The sequence below is a fragment of the Zalophus californianus genome, chromosome 12 (assembly GCF_009762305.2).
Source record: "Zalophus californianus isolate mZalCal1 chromosome 12, mZalCal1.pri.v2, whole genome shotgun sequence".
Taxonomy (NCBI): Eukaryota; Metazoa; Chordata; class Mammalia; order Carnivora; family Otariidae; genus Zalophus; species Zalophus californianus.
This window is the reverse complement of record NC_045606.1, coordinates 636,145-655,097: the sequence shown is the minus strand read 5'-3', so window position 1 is coordinate 655,097 and position 18,953 is coordinate 636,145. Positions and strand designations below refer to the sequence as shown.

The following is an 18,953-nucleotide window of genomic DNA, read 5'->3' as shown; positions in this document are numbered from 1 at the left end:
AGCAGATCACCCTGGGGCGCCTGGGTGGCTCAGTCGTTAAGCGTCTGCCTTCGACTCAAGTCATGATCCCAGGGTCCTGGGATCGAGCCCCACATCTGCTCCCTGCTCAGCGGGAAGCCTGCTTCTCCCTCTCCCACTCCCCCTGCTTGTGTTCCCTCTCTCACTGTGGGTCGCTCTCTGTCCAATAAATAAATAAAATCTTTAAAGAAAAAAAGCAGATCACCCTTGATAACATGGGTGGGCCTCGTCCAATCAGTTGAAGGCCTTAAGAGAGAAAGACTGAGGTCCTCCTAGGGGAGGGGGGAGTTCTGCCTCCAGGCGGCTGTCAGACTCCAGACACATCAGCTCCTCACTAGGTCTCCAGCTGCCACCAGTGCCCACAACAGTATGAGAAATTCCTTAAAATAAATCTGTCTCCCTTGCTCTCTCACACACTATATATATATATATACACGCATAGGCACACTTCATTTAATTTCACTTTGCTTTACTGCATTTCACATTGTCTTTTTTTAACAAATTTTAGATTTCTGGCAAACCTGGGTCAAGCACGTCTATGGGCACCGTTTTTTCCAGCAGCATTTGCTCATTTCACGTCTGCATCCTATTTTGGTGGTTCGCCTAAGATTTCCTGCTTTGTCATTACTATTTTATCCGTTACGGTGATCTCTGGTCAGTGATGAGGATTCACTGAAAGCTCAGATGATAATTAGCTTACTTCATTAACAAAGGATCTTTTATTTATTTTTTAAATATTTTATTTGAGAGAGAGAATGAGAGAGACAGAGAGAGAGCATGAGTGGGGTGAGGGGCAGAGGGAGAAGCAGACTCCCCGCTGAGCAGGGAGACCGATGCGGGGCTGGATCCCAGGATCCCGGGATCATGACCTGAGCTGAAGGCAGACGCTTAACCAATTGAGCCACCCAGGTGTCCCACCTACACAAATTTTAACATGCAAATTCACACACCTCTGTGTGTGCACATAGATTCCTGCTGTAAAACGAAGATTATTCTCTGCCTACTGATGCGTAGCACTTTCATTTTATGCACAGAATTAGACTGATCAAGATCTTTGGTTTATCGCGTATTCTTAACATTAGTTCATGCACCACGGTCTTTTTATCATTCGTTCGTTCGTTAATACTATTGTAATAAAACCCGGGGCGCCTGGGTGGCTCAGTGGGGGAAGTGTCTGCCTTTAGCTCAGGTCATGATCCCGGGGTCCTGGGATCGAACCCCAAGTAGGGCTTCCTGCTCCGCGGGGAGCCTGCTTCTCCCTCTCCCTCTGTTGCTCCCCCTGCTTGTGCTCTCTCTCAAATAAAAAAATAAAATCTTAAAACACGTTGACAACTTGAACTTTTTTTTTACTTTTTATTCGGATAGAACTGCAGAGCTCTAGGAAAGGGGCCAGGCAAGCGGAGAATCCCTACATGTGCCCGGCCCACGGTCCCGCGCTGACATTGTCCCCGCTGCTCATCACTCCGCCCACGGGCACGTGTTTCCGCATTGGGGTCGGAGTGCAAACTGCAGCCACGACACCCTTTATACTTTCCCGTGTAAACCTCCTCAAAACAAAGATGGTCTCTGCTACAGCCACAGTTCAACGGTCAAAGTCAAGAAACTGACACAGCACAGTTATCTGATGGGCATTCTTGGCAGGGATCCTCCAAGGGCACCAGGGTGGGAGGCGCCGGGGCCGCGGCAGGGCTGCGGGGGGTGACCCGTGGGGACCTGCGCTAGGAGGAGGCAAACATTTGCTTCGCTCAGCAAACTCTCACCCGCTGGTGTCGACATCCACCGCGGATTTTTTTACTCTATTGTCACTATGCTGGCCGCTAAATATTCCTCAAATTTCATCTTTTCTTCCTTATTACTGGCCTTTCTACTGCATGGGAAGGCCTTCCTTTCTCTCATTCGTTTATTCGCCTCAGGAGGTATATATGGGATTCCGATCTTAGTCAACGGCTTATGCTCTGTTGCTGCCATGATCTGATGCTTACGTTGTCCCAGACCCAGCCGGCACGTGTGACCTTTTGACGTGTCCCCCTCGAATTCTGAGCACTTGCTGATACAAGATACTCGCTCACTCTCCCCCCGTCCTGGAGGCACGTTTCTCGGAGCAACAGAGACGGAACTAAGAAACCAAGATCTGGTGCTGAGTGTGCCCGCCGCTGCTGGGGCGTCGCTGCTACTAGGAAAGCCACCTAATACACGCGCCCCCATCCGCGTGTCCGAGGACGTGTGCTTCTGCATCCGTCTGCATCGGTGTGCGAGTGCACGCGCTCGTTTGTGGAATGAAATCGTGAGCTCAAGCGGGTACCTCGGACTGTAACCCAGGGTCACAGGGTTTGTCTCAACCTCCCTCCCCGTCGTCCCTCGATCACGCGGCCTTGCTCTGTGCGCAGCGGAGGCTTGGGCGTCACCAGCCTGAGGGAGGCCCTCGTCTGGCTGAGCCAAGGGCAGACGGACTCACCAGGCGGGGGCCCGGTGCTGAGCCAGACGGTCTTCTGGAAGGTACAAGGGAGGCAGAAGCAATATCCCCAGGAAGCTCTGGGGTGAGAGCAAAACCTTAAGATTTTCTGGATGGAAGGAGTGGCCAAAAAAGACGGCTGCTGTCCGGCTCTGTGGAAAGGCCTCAAGGGACACAGGGTCGCTGGGAAAGGGCAAACGTGTCCCCAAGCAGCTGGGAGGGGGCTCCTCACACACTGCTGTCCCCCAAGAGAGGCCGCCCCCCGTTCAAGGCACGAGTGACCCTAGTTACGGCCTCCTCAGACCTGCTTATGAATAACCACCTAATACACTTCTGACTGTTCTGTTTCTAGGGATCCTGCTTCCTTTTTTTTAAGGACTTATTTTTAATTTCATTTAATTTTTTTTAAGATTTTTATTTATTTATTTGAGAGAAAGAATGAGAGAGAGAAAGCACATGAGTGGGGGGAGGGTCAGAGGGAGAAGCAGACTCCCTGCCGAGCAGGGAGCCCGATGCGGGACTCGATCCCGGGACTCCAGGATCATGACCTGAGCCAAAGGCAGTGGCTTAACCAACAGAGCCACCCAGGCGCCCCTTCATTTAATTTTTTAAGTACGCTCTACGACCAGTGTGGAGCCCAGTGTAGGGCTTGAACTCATGACCCTGAGATGAAGATCTGAGCTGAAATCAAGAGTCAGATGCTTAACCCACTGAGCCACCCAGGCGCCCCAATTCTTATTCTATTTTTTTTTAAGTAGGCTCCAGGGCCAACGCGCATGGGGCTTGAACTCACAGCTCCAAGACCAAGAGTCACATGCTCGACCAAGACAGCCAGGTGCCCTGGGATCTTGTTCAAGGTTGCTCTGTTGAGGGTTTCATCTCTCTCATCCAACAAACATAATTTCTCCCAAAGACAAAAGTATTTCTAGGTTTGATGCGCGTGTGCTCTCAATTCAACACTGCGTCTTTACAGAACAGGCAGCCTGCGGGAAACGTCTGCACACAACCAGGACTAATACCAGCAAGGAAGGGCAAGGCCGCTCTGGAGCTCGTGGTCTGCACACTGGTGGCCGGGAAGCTGGAGTGAAGCCGCTCACCATCACCAAGTGCTGGGCAGTGGAGGCTGGAGTGTTCCCAGGAGGGACATACACCTCTCCTGGGGATCCCAAGGCCGCGTGGCAGTGCCGGTGAGCACAGGATACAGGGGGCTTGACGAGCGTGAGTGAAGCTGGGTACCAGCCTCTGGGAGTGCCCCAGAGGTGTATTTTAAGGCCAAGAGCACCTACAAAACCTGGAGAGCTAGTGCATCGATTGATAAGCCCCAAAACCAGAAACTGTGCCTGGAACTCAACCCCCGAGCGAGAATTGATTTTCCACCTCACAGGAGACAAAAATCTCCAGAATGACAGCAGGTGTGGGCCTTCTGCCAGGCCCGGATGAGGCCATCTCTTTAGCTTGTGCACGAACAACAAACCAAGATGTCACTGGAGGTTCTGACGCACGCCAGCTGGAAATCGTGACCAGAGCGTCACGCTGAGATGCATCTGCACATGGGGTGCCGGCCGGGAGTCTGGGTGCCAGCGCCCGCGATGGGGGCACCCCTCAACACCAGGGCATCGTGTCTGCAGCTCATCCTCAAATGGTTCTGGGGGAAGAAAAAGGAGAGAGAGAGAAAAGAAATGTGCTAAAATATTGACGTGTAGGGGATGTGGCTCAAGAGTGCTACACTTGAACAGTACTGTTTCAATTTTAGGCTTAAAAGGAACAATAACGGGCAGGGGGAGGTACCGGAGCTGGGAGACGGGCTGGTCATCTGAGGCCACGGACCCCAGTCCCTCACGTGTTTCCCTAGCCCTGGCAAGGCCCGCCGCCATCTGCGCCTCCTGCCCGGCGCCAGCTGGTCAGTGGCTGCAGGAAGCAGCGTGCTTTTGCCCCAGCCTCGGCCGGACCAGCTGCTCAGGGGGATTCTAGTCGCGCCCAGGCGTCCTCCGCAACAGGCGGCCTCACTCGGGCCCTGGAGCAGATGCAGCCTTTGGTGGAAAGCCCCATCTTCTCTCCTCCCCACCAGAAGCTCCTGTCTCTCGTCCACGCTCCCTGCCCACCTGCCAGGGCCATGCCCTTCCCTCTGTGCCCATCTCCTGGCCACTGCAGGCCCTCACTGAATGACCACTCCCCTCCCTGCTCCCCAGCCTCGGAGCTGGCTCAGGCCTCTGGAAGGCAGGCAGACGCCTCCCTTTGCTGGGTGCCGTCCTTCCCCACCCACATTCACTCCGTAGCACTGGGACATCTGGCTTCCACACTCCCCCCAAATGGCAGCGTAAGAGAGAGAATTTAGATCCGTGACGTGAGCAGGGATCTCTGCTCCACCTCTTAGAGCTGCGTGATTTTTGCCCATGTCCGAGACCTGCGGGCAGCGGACATGCAGGCTCAGTATGAACTGTAACACTGACTCCTCAGTCTTTGTCCCCCCATCTTGTCTGCGTGTCCCTGATCCCTCTACACTGCCTCCCGGGAACTAAGGTCAGAACCACCCTGTCTGCCTGTGGTTCCCAACCCTGCTGCCCCTCTCCTCGACTTAGCTTGTCTGGGTCCCACAGCTGCCTACATGCCTCCCCTTGGGCAGCCAGCCAGCTCCTCAAATTTAACACACTGCCTGACACTTGGACCCGCTCTCATCTGTGCTGGATTTGCTAAAAGGCAGGTGCTTAAGGCCACTGAGAAGTAATAAACTTCTGGGAAAAGAATGTGATATTCCAAAAATGCACCAAAGCTCGACCCATTGTGCACCATTCTCTGTGAGTGGCATGGGGGAGGAGCACCGAACATCAGCAGGCTGGCACCCAGGAGGTCTCTGCTCAGTGCTCCCTATCATCTCCAGAGCTGGTCCTCCCCAGCAGCCTTGGGCACTCTAACATTAACGTGGACTCCTCTTGCCTGCCCCCACATCCGGTTTTTAAATCTTGATGCTTCTCTTGCCCCAAAGGCCCCACAGCTCCCTCCCTCTCCACCAGCCACATCCAGTCCCTGCTTGCTTGGGTCTGCAACACAGCTGTTGCCTCCTAATGGACCCCGCCAGGCTGTCCTGTGCCATGAGTCACCTCCTCCAACTACAGAGCAGACATACATGTCACACTCCTGCTCACACAGCTCTGCCTGCCCCCTCCAAGTCCAAGCCCCTGCCTAGAGGTCAAGCCCTCTCGCCGTGATGTTCACCACCCCCTCCCCGCAGACCCTGGGCTCCAGCCAAACCAGACTTCTTGCCATCCGGGAACATATGTTCCCTCTGCCCAAAATAATCTACAACCATCCCCACCTGTCAAGATCTGTCTTTGTTCAATAAATAGTACCGGGACAATTGGCCATTTGAAGCAATTTTTTTAGATTCTCTGCTTCACAGTATGCACCAAAATATGTTACAAACGAGAATTAAGCGTAACACATGATGTAATCATGTATGTTTAAGAAAACAAACTGTAAAAAGTCTGAAAAATATGTGACCATCAAATATATGAAAAGGGAGAAGATCCTAGGCTCAAAACCAAAGCCCGAGATCTGACTCATCAGGCAGAACCGGGCTGGTCAGAAGCAGGCTGATGAGCGAGGAGCAGAGGGGCGGCGAGTTCTCCCCGAGCTGAGCCGGGCCGCGGGGGCGGGCGGCCCGCGGGACCTCAAGGAGGAGCCGCGGGGCACCTTTCACGGAGGCCAAACGGGGTGCGGCGCCCGGAGAGGCCCACGTCCTCCCCGGGCCGAGGCTTTCCGCCGGACCGGCCCGCGCTCCGAGATTGGCGGACGGAAACTGCACCACCCCCCCCCCGACCCATCCCGCCCCCCTCCTCCCCTCCGGCCCGCGGCGATGACGTCACCGCGCCCACGTGACGCGGAGCGCCCGCCGCTCCCGGGCCGTTGCCCAGCAACGCTACCGGATCAGCTCTGTTGTGAGCGCGGATTACCCAGGCATCCTCCCTCTTTTAATGCCTCTCCATTTAGAAGTAACCACAATCATAACCGCTTTTCCTACAAGGAAGTGCCCCTATCTCGACGAGTCTGGCACCTGGGAGACACGCGACCGCAAACGGGACGCACACCGTCTCCGCCCCGGGCCCTCCCGCGCCCTTCCCGTCCCCAGACGCCCTCCCCTTCCCAGGGCGCCGCGCGCCGCGACGTCACTGTTCTGCGCGCGGCCGCCGCCGCCGTCGCCGCCGCGGCGCGCGGCGCTTCCGGCCGCGAGGGCGTGTGGGCGGGGCGGGGCGGGTGGCGTCAGGGGGCGCGCGCCGGAAGCTGGCGGGAGCCGGGCGGAAGTGGCGGGGCGGAGCGCGGGGCGATGGGGGGCGGCGGCGGCGGAGGCCGGCGATGAGCGGCGGGAGCGCGTGAGCGGCCGGCGGGCGAGGCTGGGGGCCCCGGAGAGCGAGCCGCAGGGCGGAGGGCGGGCGCGAGCGCGGCGGGCGGCGGCGGCCGAAGCGCGGCGGCGGCGGCGGCGGCCGAGAAGATGGCGGACGGCGACAGCGGCAGCGAACGCGGCGGCGGCGGGCCCGGCGGCTTCCAGCCCGCGGTCCGCGGAGGCGAGCAGGAGACGCAGGAGCTGGCCTCGAAGCGGCTGGACATCCAGAACAAGCGCTTTTACCTGGACGTGAAGCAGAACGCTAAGGGCCGCTTCCTGAAGATCGCCGAGGTGGGCGCGGGGGGCTCCAAGAGCCGCCTGACGCTGTCCATGGCGGTGGCCGCCGAGTTCCGCGACTACCTGGGCGACTTCATCGAGCACTACGCGCAGCTGGGCCCCAGCAGCCCGGAGCAGGTGGCGGCGGCGGCGGCGGGCGCGGAGGACGGCGGCGGGCCGCGGCGCGCGCTCAAGAGCGAGTTCCTGGTGCGCGAGAACCGCAAGTACTACCTGGACCTCAAGGAGAACCAGCGCGGCCGCTTCCTGCGCATCCGCCAGACGGTCAACCGCGGCGGCGGCGGCCCCGGGCCCGGCGGCCTGCAGAGCGGCCAGACCATTGCGCTGCCCGCGCAGGGCCTCATCGAGTTCCGGGACGCGCTGGCGAAGCTCATCGACGACTACGGCGGCGACGACGACGAGCTGGCGGGGGGCCCGGGCGGCGGCGCGGGGGGCGCGGGCGGCGGCCTGTACGGCGAGCTCCCGGAAGGCACCTCCATCACCGTGGACTCCAAGCGCTTCTTCTTCGACGTGGGCTGCAACAAGTACGGCGTGTTTCTGCGCGTCAGTGAGGTGAAGCCGTCCTACCGCAACGCCATCACCGTCCCCTTCAAAGCCTGGGGCAAGTTCGGGGGCGCCTTTTGCCGTTACGCGGACGAGATGAAAGAGATCCAGGAGCGGCAGAGGGATAAGCTGTACGAGCGGCGCGGCGGCGACGAGTCGGAGTGCGAGGAGGCGGACGAGGACTGAGGGCGCCGCTTCCCCGCCGGGCCCGCCCCGCCTCCGTCCCCTGGCCTGGAGAGCCCCCTTCCTGCTCATCCCCAGGGAGCCAGTGGAGGCGGAGCGGGGAGGCCCCGTCGGGAGAACGCAAAGCTAAAAAGTAATACAGTTCATCAAGAGAAATAACCGCAAAAGAACAGTCGCAGACAATTCGAGAAAAGCAGCAAAGTTCCAAGGAACTGACAGCAGCCTGCAAAGAGGAGACAACCTGAGCAAAATCGTCTCTGTTTCCATAGTTTCCAGCTGGGGTTTGCGACCCCGCCAGGGTAGCCCTGCGGGGGGCCAGATCCTTGCGTGCCCGGGGGCCGCGGAACACTGGAGTCCCCCCAGACGCATCCATGACAGCTGCATGTGTGTTCTACCTGGGTGTCCTGGCCGGACGAGCTCTCCCGACCTCACTGTTGTGGGGTCGGTCTCTTCACCTCCACTGAAATCACCATATTGGATCTAGGTCTTCGTGAGATTCTTGAGAAGAGAGAGGCCTTGGCCTTTGCCCAGTTCTGAGGGTACAGGTTTCATGAAAAGGAGTGCGACTTTAAATAATCATGGACAGGGCATTCTTAATAAGAATTCAAGAAGCCACCGGGGAATATAGAAACAAATTGGGTCCATTTTGTCTAAAATGGTTTTGTGTGGAACCTGGACCAGTGTCCGTGTCTCTTTGTGGCATTGTTTTCCTGGATGCAAATGGATTCAGATGTCAATCCTTCAACTAGAAGCTGTTACTAAAGGGTTTTGGAAGTTGGCCAAGTTTTTTTCAGAACTAAGAGCCGTTTTACATTGGGGGTTGCTGAGGTAGGCCCGGGAAGAAATCCGGCATCAAGCACAAGGAGGACTGTTTGAGTGGATTAGTTGCTGCTCACTAAAGTCCTTCCCCCGGTCTCTAGACACAGAGGTCATTACCAAGAGATGGCTTAGGGGTGAATGAGAGCCAGGTCCCTGTGGCTGTTCCGCCTGAGCTGGCTAATTCGGCTCTTTGGGCCCCTGGTTGGCTGGATTTTCAACCGTTAAACTTGAAGATACCTACAAAAGGAACTGTGGCTACAAGCCTGAGCTTTAATGGAATATATGTCCTCACAGAAAAGTTGGAAATAACCAAAACTGAAGTCTTCACCTATCTTCAGTTCCGTCTGTGGATTTGTTCACATACTAAAGATCCTCAGGTCCAGAATTCCAGCATCATCTATTCTTTTAAAGTAAATTTTTAAGAACTCGATCCATTGTTTCAGTACCTCCCAATCAAAGTTGGCAAATGATGGATGAGTGATTGGAGCAGCGCGCCCTTTAGAAGCTGAAATCCATCGGAATGGAGATGAAGGGAACGTACAAATGCTGACTATGTCCTGGAAGCATTTTTATACCATCTTGAAATTTCAACAAACTGGCTTTCGCCAGTTTATCCAGCTGTTTTTCAAGAATAAAAGTTGGGGTTTTCAAGGATCGCCTCTTCTATATTTTAAATGGATTTTCAGTAGAAATGATTTTTACTAATCAAGTTAATCCCACCCCATCACCAAGGTATTCCTAGAAGTGTCACAGACCTAGGCGACTTTGAATTGAACGGGAGCTAACGTTCTTTCCAAAGTTTGTAGGTATTCTTTGTGCGACACCTTCTCAACCAGGAGGCAAGTAACCCCACCTCCACAATCTTAGTTTTGTGTTTTTGTTTTTTTTAACTGCATGCCTGCCCTTTATCTGAGCTGCCATTTAATTTATTGCATACCCTTTTATTATCTGAGTTTGGTATTATTCAATCTATACAATCTTTTTGTATTTATTGGGAAATAAGTAATCTACAAAAAGGTCATCTTCATGCATCATGGCCGAGAGGGAGGGAAAGAACTGTACATAAAATTAGGCTTTTTTTAAAAAAAATTAGACTATGATTCAGAATACTGTTGATCTTAGGTTTTTAAAAAAAAAAAAAGTGGAAGAGCCACAAACTGGTGCCCTTTTCAGACTATTTCTCTACTCTCATCCTCCACAGTAGACTTTTTAAACAGATTTTTTTTAAAGCTTTTCCTTTTTTTTAAAAGACTTTCTCCGTCGCAAAGAATGTTTCCTAAATTGTATGGGAGCAATAGTATTTTTGATGTTTTAATGACATCCGTATATACTCGTACTGTATTTTGTACCACAAGGCAGCTGTTTTCAATAATGTCCTGCTGTATTGACCTATGTGTTTTGAGTGTTGATTTCTTTGCTGCGGAGAACAAAAAATCCCTACACCGTTTTAGTAAGGGCGCTAGTGTTAGGTTTGCAGAAACTGTTTCAGTTTCAACTTTGAGGCAGCAATGAAAATTCAGGTTGCAGCTCTCAGTTAACTGCTGTGACTTGTTCATTTTCACACCGTGTACAATTCCTGTTTAGACCAACTTGTTTTCTTGCTTCAGTGGTGGTTCTGTTGCTCAGCTGCACTGAGCCAGTTCAATTTTGCAGAGGTGCAGTACCTCCCCTTTGGAAGGGGCTGGTGTATTTTTTCTTTTCTTTTTGTTTGGCTAAATTGCAGTAACTAGCCTTGCCTTTCTATTCTGTAGAAATGACAGGGTCTTCACAATCCTTCACCAGTGGCTACTAAGCTATAATTAGCTGAATAGAAAGAATGTGGAAGTGGTCTGAGGCATATAGAGTATATGCCAAGAACACTACCATATATGGCATCAGCTTTGGTTACCAGAGAAATTTTCTTAGTCATTAGACCATATAACAGTAATATATCATATGTAAATCTTTAGATATCAATTTGAGAATCCTCCAAAAAAAGGAGCAAAGAATGCATAAGCTATGTGTTGGAAAAAGTAATTTATATTAAAATTTTGACCTGCCTATGTAAGAATAAGTGGTAAACGTCATAGTGGTGGGTTTTTAAGTCTTAACCAATCTCAAAGGTTTGTTTCTCCTGCAGGGGGTGGTTCACAGTCTCTCTTCTCACTGCAGGAAGATTACAGAAGGGTGTGGATTAGTTGTAGCATTTCACTGACCCTCATTCAACTCACTGTTCTGGGGCAATAGAAATCCACGAGCACAGAGACTGCTCTTTTGATGTGTGGCCTGTTACCAAGGCCGGATTTCAGAACTCGTTCACAAACAGCGCTTAGCAAAGAAAATCTGTTAATTCCACTCAGAAAATGGCATTACAGACTCTGGGAAACAACCAGATTTTTTTTGTTCTGGTTTTCAGCCTCTACTACGAACAGTGATTCAGGGCTTGTCCTTTCACCTTGGCAAACATCCCGGCTAATCACATGTTCAAAACAGTCCAATTTCTAAGAAATGGGGAACGAAAATTCCTTTTGCGACCGGTGGTAGAGTGTTTCTCAAGCCAGTGCCGTTCTGGACCCAAGAAGTCCAGTCGCAGGAACAGAATCAAAAGAGCAAAACTCTGTGGTGAGATCCCGCCATTGCTTCGTGGTTTCTCTTGTCCCCACTCTGGTTCGAGTCGCGGGGCAGTTCTAGTCCGCGGAGAAAGCCTTCAGTGCATATGCTGCACAGAGCGCCACGTGAATCTATATGGCACCCAAAACTCAAAAGTGGAAACCCAATGGGAAACGCAGACACCCTGAGCTGCCGTGGGAGGCATGGAGTCGGTCAGAAGGGCTGTGGCCGTGGCGCATACACGGCCACTTGTCAGGTCACTTTCCACAATGGTTTGCTGCCGGCCAGTGGGGAGGCTGCGGGGGCTGCGGGGGGCAGCCCGGCCTCTCCTGCTCCCTCCGGCCCCTCCCTCGCCTGGCAGTAAATTGCAGGTCTTTTAAAGAGACGCAAGCTTCAGTTTTCTCAAAACAAAACAGTTATCCTGTCTTATCTGAAAAATGCAGGGTTGTGGGCAGAAGAGGCTGGTTATAATAATGCCCTCATATTGAGTGGTCTGAAAACGGCTGCACACTTCAGGCGCATAGTTGCTGAGGATGCTTTGTTCCGTGTGACCTTGACCGGCTCTACTGGAGGGTAGAGTGACCTGCACAAGGTATCGAGACGTAACTATTGCTTGGCGTCCGCCTTGCTCTGGAGGCGGATGGCCTTAGGGAGAAGCTTGAGTGTGTCAGCCATGCACATAAGTATTCTTCACTGTAAATTTTGTTTTCATTTTTAACCCAGTTACGGTACTTTGTCCAATGCACAACTGATCTCTCAGTAGATATTCATTTACAAATAGCGTGGCCTTGATCAGTGTGAGGGAAGGAGGGACGTGACCTCGCGGGTGCGAAGGTGACTCACCGAGAGGCCTTGTGCGCGCCACTCTTGGTGTCCGATGCGCGTGCGGCCCGGCTCCTTTCCGCCTGGGGAAAGTTCATGGTTTTGACCCTGGAGTTACCAATTCAATTGAGTTGTCTTCTGTTTTTAGGAAGGATCAGAATTGCTCTGATAAGTAACAAAGTTGACTGCTTTGGTGTCCAATCTCAGGTTTTAGAATAGAGTGGTGTAAAATCCCACTGTTAACTCTGAAAACAATTTTAATGTAATACACCCTAAAAGTCACACGCATGAGGCCTGTTCAGAGAGCAGAGCCTCCCGTCGCTTTCCTCCTTTTCCACTTTGTACTTCACTTGAGAAAGTGTCGAGTGATCTTACATTGTATATTTCCATTTGAACCCCGACATATTTCTCAAAGATAAAGCACTTTTTTGATAATGAAATTCATGGGATCTTCGTGTGATGTGGATCATGGTTTCTCAGGCTCCCTTAGATAATCTGCTTACAAATACTGTTCTGTGTAAGAAGAGTGAAAATCTTTGCTAATGTTAGGAAGTTTGTATTATTGATCCAGAATGCGTTTTGCTAGCTTCCAATCGATGGGAGAGTAAACAATGCTGCATTCACAATTTAATAAGTTACTTTCCCTTAAGCCTTAAGGTAACTTTTTTTTTTCCTGTCAACAACAGCACTGAAGTTAGAGTAAGTGAATGAGATTATCAGTTTTCAGGGTTGGTTTTAGAGTACTGTAAATCCATGAGCTGTCTTCCTGAACAGTTACTATCCCCCTTGAATAAACTGGATAGTGGGTGCGTGGGTGGGCTGGGGGGGTAGCTTGTAGGAAAGAGAAAAGAAAGAAAACCACATTTACCTTAAGAAAAATACACAAAATTTAAAAGTGCATGTCGGCGCCCCATTTTTGAAATTGCAGATAGAGGGTGGAAATGGCAAACTAGAACCTCATTTGCCCAGTTTCTAAATCTAGGAAAGCAAAGTCATTGATTTTCAAATCCCCCCCCCCCCCCCCCCCGCCAAAGTTTCAAGAGCTCACACTCAGGGGCGGTGAGTTCATTTATCCCAGTTCCTGAGTTAAAGTCACTATTCCCAGCCCTTGGTCTTAAAACGTAGTTTCATTACTGATGGATTCAACAGACCCTTCTTACGATAAATGTGGTCCAGTTGTGTCAGGATGAAAATCCGATTTGGAAAATGAAAAAATTATAAAGGTGTATCATGAAGACTTATTACTCTGGCAAGTTCCAGGTGATACCTGTTCCCCTTGATCCAAGTAAGACTTTGATGAATGTATTCTGTATTCCCTGAGGAAACAGGGAATATGCCGTCAGTGTGATGACCCTTGTTCACCATCTTTTCCATTTCATTTGCAAATCTGACTCCTGCCTCTCGAGTTAGACGTGTGGCCCGGTCCCGGTAAAGCACCGCAGACACTGTGTGGGTAGTTTCCCTGCTCCGAGGGGGCCCCTCATCACAGGGGGGCACAGCTTTGTTTGAAGCCAAGATGTTGTTTTCCCCCATAGGTGATTCTAACAGACGCTCTGATGAAGGAGCATGACCGTACTTTTGACTAGCCTGAGGTCGTGAGTCTCGGAGGAAATCGCGAGTGCCCTGTGTGTGAGATGTCCAGCAACACAGATGAGAGAGGGTCCGTTGTGTCTATAGGGTGGTGACCTGTGGGGCCGTCCTGCTGAGGAAAGCGGTAGAGCCCTTCACGTTGCCAGTAAGTCCAGCAGCAGACTTTTCATCCTGGGTCTTACCCGCCGTCCAGGCTTGTTCAAAAAAACCTGGTTGGAAACGGAATGGCCAGGAGGATATTCCTTCCCTTTTTAAATCCCCTTTTCAGGGAGATACAACTGCAGGGAGAGGCCCAAGAAAATTGCAGGACAGGGTTCTCCCACAAAGCACATCCGTGTTGTAGGGATTGGGGGTTCCGCTGTTCGTCGCTCCAATACGAGGCAGAAATCTGCAAGGCACCTCCGCACACAAAAGCTCTCTGGATTCCTAGAAGTTCATAGATGGAACAAAAGTCCATCTTTTGCAAGCACAGGGCATACTTCTAGAGCCTAGTTTTACCTGTTGTCGCAGCAGGAGAGTGTATGGGAGGTCTTTCTCAATGATCATCAATATTTGAATGATAACTAAGATCGGTGTATTGGAACAATTAGTGGGGATTTATTCTTCCTTTTGCTCCTTCGTGCAAATGTTTTCCCGGGATCATTCCTCAGAGTCCATTTGTCTTCTGATACGTTTCCAGACAGCAAGCCTTCCATCCTGTGGGAACCCTCACTGCTGGTCATAATCAGCAGGGGCTTCCTTAGACTAGACAGTTCACTCCAAAGTTGGGACTGATGTCCTGCCTGTGGAGACTCGGCAGAAGTCATTTAAAATGATTTTAAACCAAATCTTGATGGCAGGAGACCGAGCTTCCTGATCTAGAGGGACAACTAGGTACTTAAAAAGGGGTTTGGGGGTGTCTTCAGTCTCTGTGTAAATACCCACATGCTTGTGCATTGTAAACCAAGTGTGTATTCCTGTGTATGAATTTGTAGAACTGGTTTCTGCTTCAAGAGAAGCTGCACCTTTAATTTTATAAGGTCCCCTCCACCTGTAACCCTATAAATATTTGTAAATAGAACACTAAAATTTGTAGTGATAGGATCAACTTGGGAATATCTGCTGAGAGACCAAAAAGTTCATTTTTTTAAGTACCTTGGTTAAAGAGTAAAGATTATTCCTCTTATTTTTTAAAAGAAGAATGCACTTTAACAGCTGCATGGGCGATTCAAACGAGCCCGTGAGGTGCAGTGCCGTTCAGAAATCACACTTCCTGGAAACCGTTCAGAAGCAGAGTGTAGACGGGCTGTTGTGCTCACGGCCTGGAGGTGGGAGCTCGGGTGCCAGTCGGCGTGGACGCGAGCAAGGCTGCCACGTGGGCACCTCCCGAAGCTTCCGACAGGCCTGTGACAGGCGGGTCCCGTGTTGACCACTAACTAGCAAAACTGACAGAAACACAGAGACAAAAGTTGAAGAATCCTTACTGCTGGTGTGCACTCCTTACAATAGCAGATTTTGCAAATGGAGTTTTACAGTCTATATTTAAAAATTGTATGTTTGTAACAAATAAAGTATGCGGAAAAGTGAACGACAACCGTGTGCTGGCGTCTCTGATTTCAGAAACCAGGTGGTGACGGGGAGGGAAGGACCACTCAGCGAGCTGGACTCGGGTGGGTCTGGAAGGGGGCGAGTTCCCTCCTGGAAGGACCCAGAAGCCGTCTCGGCTCTCATGGGGACGATAGGGGCGATAGCCTGCGAGTCCCAGAGCCCTCAGGGGTGCAAGACCCTTTGCGGTTCGTAAGCATCTGGAGGCAGTTGGGGTTGCACGTTAGTTTGCTGCTGCGGCCCATGTCCCAGACAGGCCACTTGTCACTTTTGTTCCTGGCCGCCTGGCTGTTAGGCCCCGACCTTCCCAGTGGTGGCGAGAACCTGCTCGCCCTCGACTGTCACAGCTGGTCACCCAGGGAGTGGGTTAGGCCAGTGCTCCCCGCCCTTGAAGGAAAAACTCTTGCATCCTAGATCCCAGTTGGGGTTCCCAAACCTTTTGGCCTCAGAAGCCCCTTTACACCTACCTAAGTCAGCCCCCCACCCCCTGCAAGGAGCTTGTATCTTTCAGGCCAGTATCAACTGATACCTAGCATATCAGACATTTAATTAATTTATTTATTTGAGAGAGAGAGAGAGAGCACGAGAGGGGGGAGGGTCCGAGGGAGAAGCAGACTCCCCGCTGAGCAGGGAGCCCGACGCGGGACTCGATCCCGGGACTCCAGGGTCATGACCTGAGCCGAAGGCAGTCGCTCAACCGACTGAGCCACCCAGGCGCCCCTAGACATTTAATTTTAAGACAAAATTAAAAGTACACACCCTGTGGGCTACAGCCACGGAGCCTCTGGAGAAGGCGAGCTGGTGAGAAGGAGGTGAGGGGCGAGCACCGCTGTGGCCCGGGAGTGGTCCTGACTCAGGGACCCCAGTGGCCCTCTTGCTGAAGGTGGGGGATGGGCTGGAGACTAGCACAGCTATCACCCCCTGGCGCCGCGGCGTTCTCCGGCGGAGTTAGAGGCTCTTGCTGTGGAATAGCCCCTCCGCGCCCACCGCCATGGTGTCCCTGGGACTCATGTCCCTGGCGCTGGCCCTCACTGCAGACCCCCTTGGGGAGCCCCAGGCCTCCCGCACCGGAGTCTTCGGGACACGGACATGGGGTGTCCGGTGTGCTTTGTTCTCTACCTTTCTAAGCTCCCCAGTGGTCCTCCTGAGTCGGGGATGTGAACCGGCGGCCTGCGGGATCTCAGGGAACCAAGAGAAAGGGTGCTGGGAATCTCTGCTGCAGGAAAACTTAATCCGGATGGCACAGCAGTCCCCGGACTGGCTTTACCCCGCGACCGCTCTGCCTCAGCTGCGCGCACGTTCACCCACCCGGGAACGGGACAGCTCCTCAGGGGGGTCTGCAGGGGGCAGCCCTCACCGGGAAGGCTGGGGGTCCTGCTCGCTCCCAAGGTGGGGCCTGGGACGCTGCACCCCTGGCGAGCTCCCAAGGGCAGCAGCAGGTGCAGGGACAGGACCGCGCTGTGACCGGCAGGGAGAACAGTGGGCCTTTCAGGTGCCATGAGCTAGCTTCTGTCCCTGGCTCTGTCACACACTAGCAGAGTACGGCTCTGGGCGAGTATCGAACACAAAAAAACTTGGGGTCCCCGCCGGTCTGGCGTCCGGAGAAGCCACCTGGTGGCCGCTACTGGAATCTGTAGCGGACTGTGGCCGGTCACTGGTCGTGGCGAGCCCCTACGTGCAGGCGCGCCCCGGCTGCAGAAGACGAGGTCCCGGTTGCAGTGAAAACAGTGGGGAGCTTTTGGGGAGAACGGGGCGGGGTGGAGGGAAGCCGAGTCCCGCTCCCAGGTCCCTGGAGGGCAGGACCGGCTGCAGCCAGCGCATCTCCCTCCTCAGGGACAGCCTGTGCGTGGTCTCAGATTCCCAGACGCGCCTCCGCAGACTCCCGGTGGGGGCCGGGGGCCCAGCGTGGGCGGCAGAGGTGGGAAGCAGCGCGGAGCCGCGCCCGGGGCCCTGGGAGGTGCTCCAGCGCACCTGCGGGGGGAGGGGAAGGACCCCACCGGACGCGCCGGGAACCTCGGCGCTCCGCCCCGGCGCGCTCTGCCCGCCACCGAGAGAGGCGTCTGAGGGGCTCCTCTGGGGCCCGACTGATGCGGTCGCCACAGCTGGGAAGCCGACATCAGCCCAAGCCATCAAGATGGGCCCGGGCCTTCACTCCTTGCCGGAGACAGCACCACTGACGCCGGAAGGTAGTCCCCAGGCCGGAGGTGACCGCGGCACTCTGTGTAGACCGCGGGACCCCAGTTCAGGCCTCCCAGCTCATTAGTGGTGGGGAGTGAGCACACATCTAAGCCAGTTCTCTGCGCTGCTACCCCATTCCCATGCTGGCAGCCCTGGGTGCCCCACAAAGGTCTGCAGGACCTCTTAGGGTCCCTACAGGGAAGCAGCTGACCAGAAACTGTGGGTGCCACTCATCAACGTCCTCAGGGTGTGGTGTCTGAGAACAAAATTAAAACAGGTCCCCAAAGTTAAAAAGAGCACTGTGCTGATTGGGTTCATCCGTATCAGTGACCCAGAAAGAAAGTGCTACAGTCTTGTATCAGAGTGAGCCCAACTCAACTGTAAGCACCACCAGCTCGCTCTAGACCTTAAAATCATGGTTTCCCTCCCAGAACACAAATGGCTCCAAAGTCACATTGCAGGAGTGGATTGGAGCCAAACAGGTACTTCATATGAAGCCAGTGGGAAGAGCAAGTGGACCTGAAAATGGCCCCTTTTATGCTATTTTATCTTTTTTCCCATCCTAGGTGTCAAACCAGGAAACAGCCAAGTGAATAAACAAGAACAGGCAGTGGTCCCTTGCTCAAGTGCACCGCAGGCTTCCCAGGGCTGGACCACAGGCCAGAAGCTGGGGGTGTGGACTGAAGCCGCGGCGGGGGGCCTGGCTCAGGCACAGCCTTGCTCGGGCTTCCCTGACTTCTCCCTCCCCAGGCTCTGCCAGGAAGCCCTCCTAGACTGTCCCACCCTCAAAATCGTCCCGTCCTTTGCTCATTTATTCAGCACCCCCCATAACCGGTGGGCATCTTTTTGGCAATTAAAATCTCCAGGGGCGCCTGGGTGGCTCAGTCAGTGAAGCGTCTGCCTTCGGCTCAGGTCATGATCCCGGGGTCCTGGGATGGAGTCCCGCATCGGGCTCCCTGCTCAGCGGGGAGTCGGCTTCTCCCTCTCCCTCTGCCTCTCCCCCTGCTTGTGCTCTTAAAAAATAATAATAAATAAATAAAATAAAACAGAGAGACAAAAATGAATGTTCTCTCTTTCTCCAAACCCACTCCTTAAAGGTAACTATTGGTAAACAATTCAGCATGTGTCCTTTTGAAAAATGTTGATAATTTCTTAAAATCTCAGCAGTGTTAAGCGCCCATCACATTTATGTATGGTGTTTTTTTAGACTATTTATTTATTTATTTATTGGAGAGAGAGGGCACAAGCAGGGGAAGGGGCAGAGGAAGAAGCAGACGCCCCACTAAGCAAGCAGCCCGATTCGGGGCTCGATCCCAGGACCCTGGGATCATGACCTGAGCCGAAGGCAGGTGCTTAACCGACTGAGCCACCCAGGCGCCCCTGAAGGTATTGATACATATCGAAAACATGTGGTATTAGTTCACCAGGTGAAATGACGCAGAACCCTCGGTAGGTACATTAATGGCTATCCCTTGTGTGTTACTCTGGGCCACAAAGCCACCT

General features: G+C 53.1%; 1 protein-coding gene across 1 annotated transcript; it reads left to right on the top strand.

Moving 5' to 3' along the window:
• Positions 1-6,868: 6,868 nt before the first annotated feature.
• PURB (purine rich element binding protein B) lies at positions 6,869-15,255 on the top strand. Its single transcript, XM_027573475.2, has one exon. The coding sequence runs from the start codon at positions 6,957-6,959 to the stop codon at positions 7,869-7,871; it is 915 nt and encodes a 304-aa protein (XP_027429276.1). The 5' UTR covers positions 6,869-6,956; the 3' UTR covers positions 7,872-15,255.
• Positions 15,256-18,953: the final 3,698 nt, after the last annotated feature.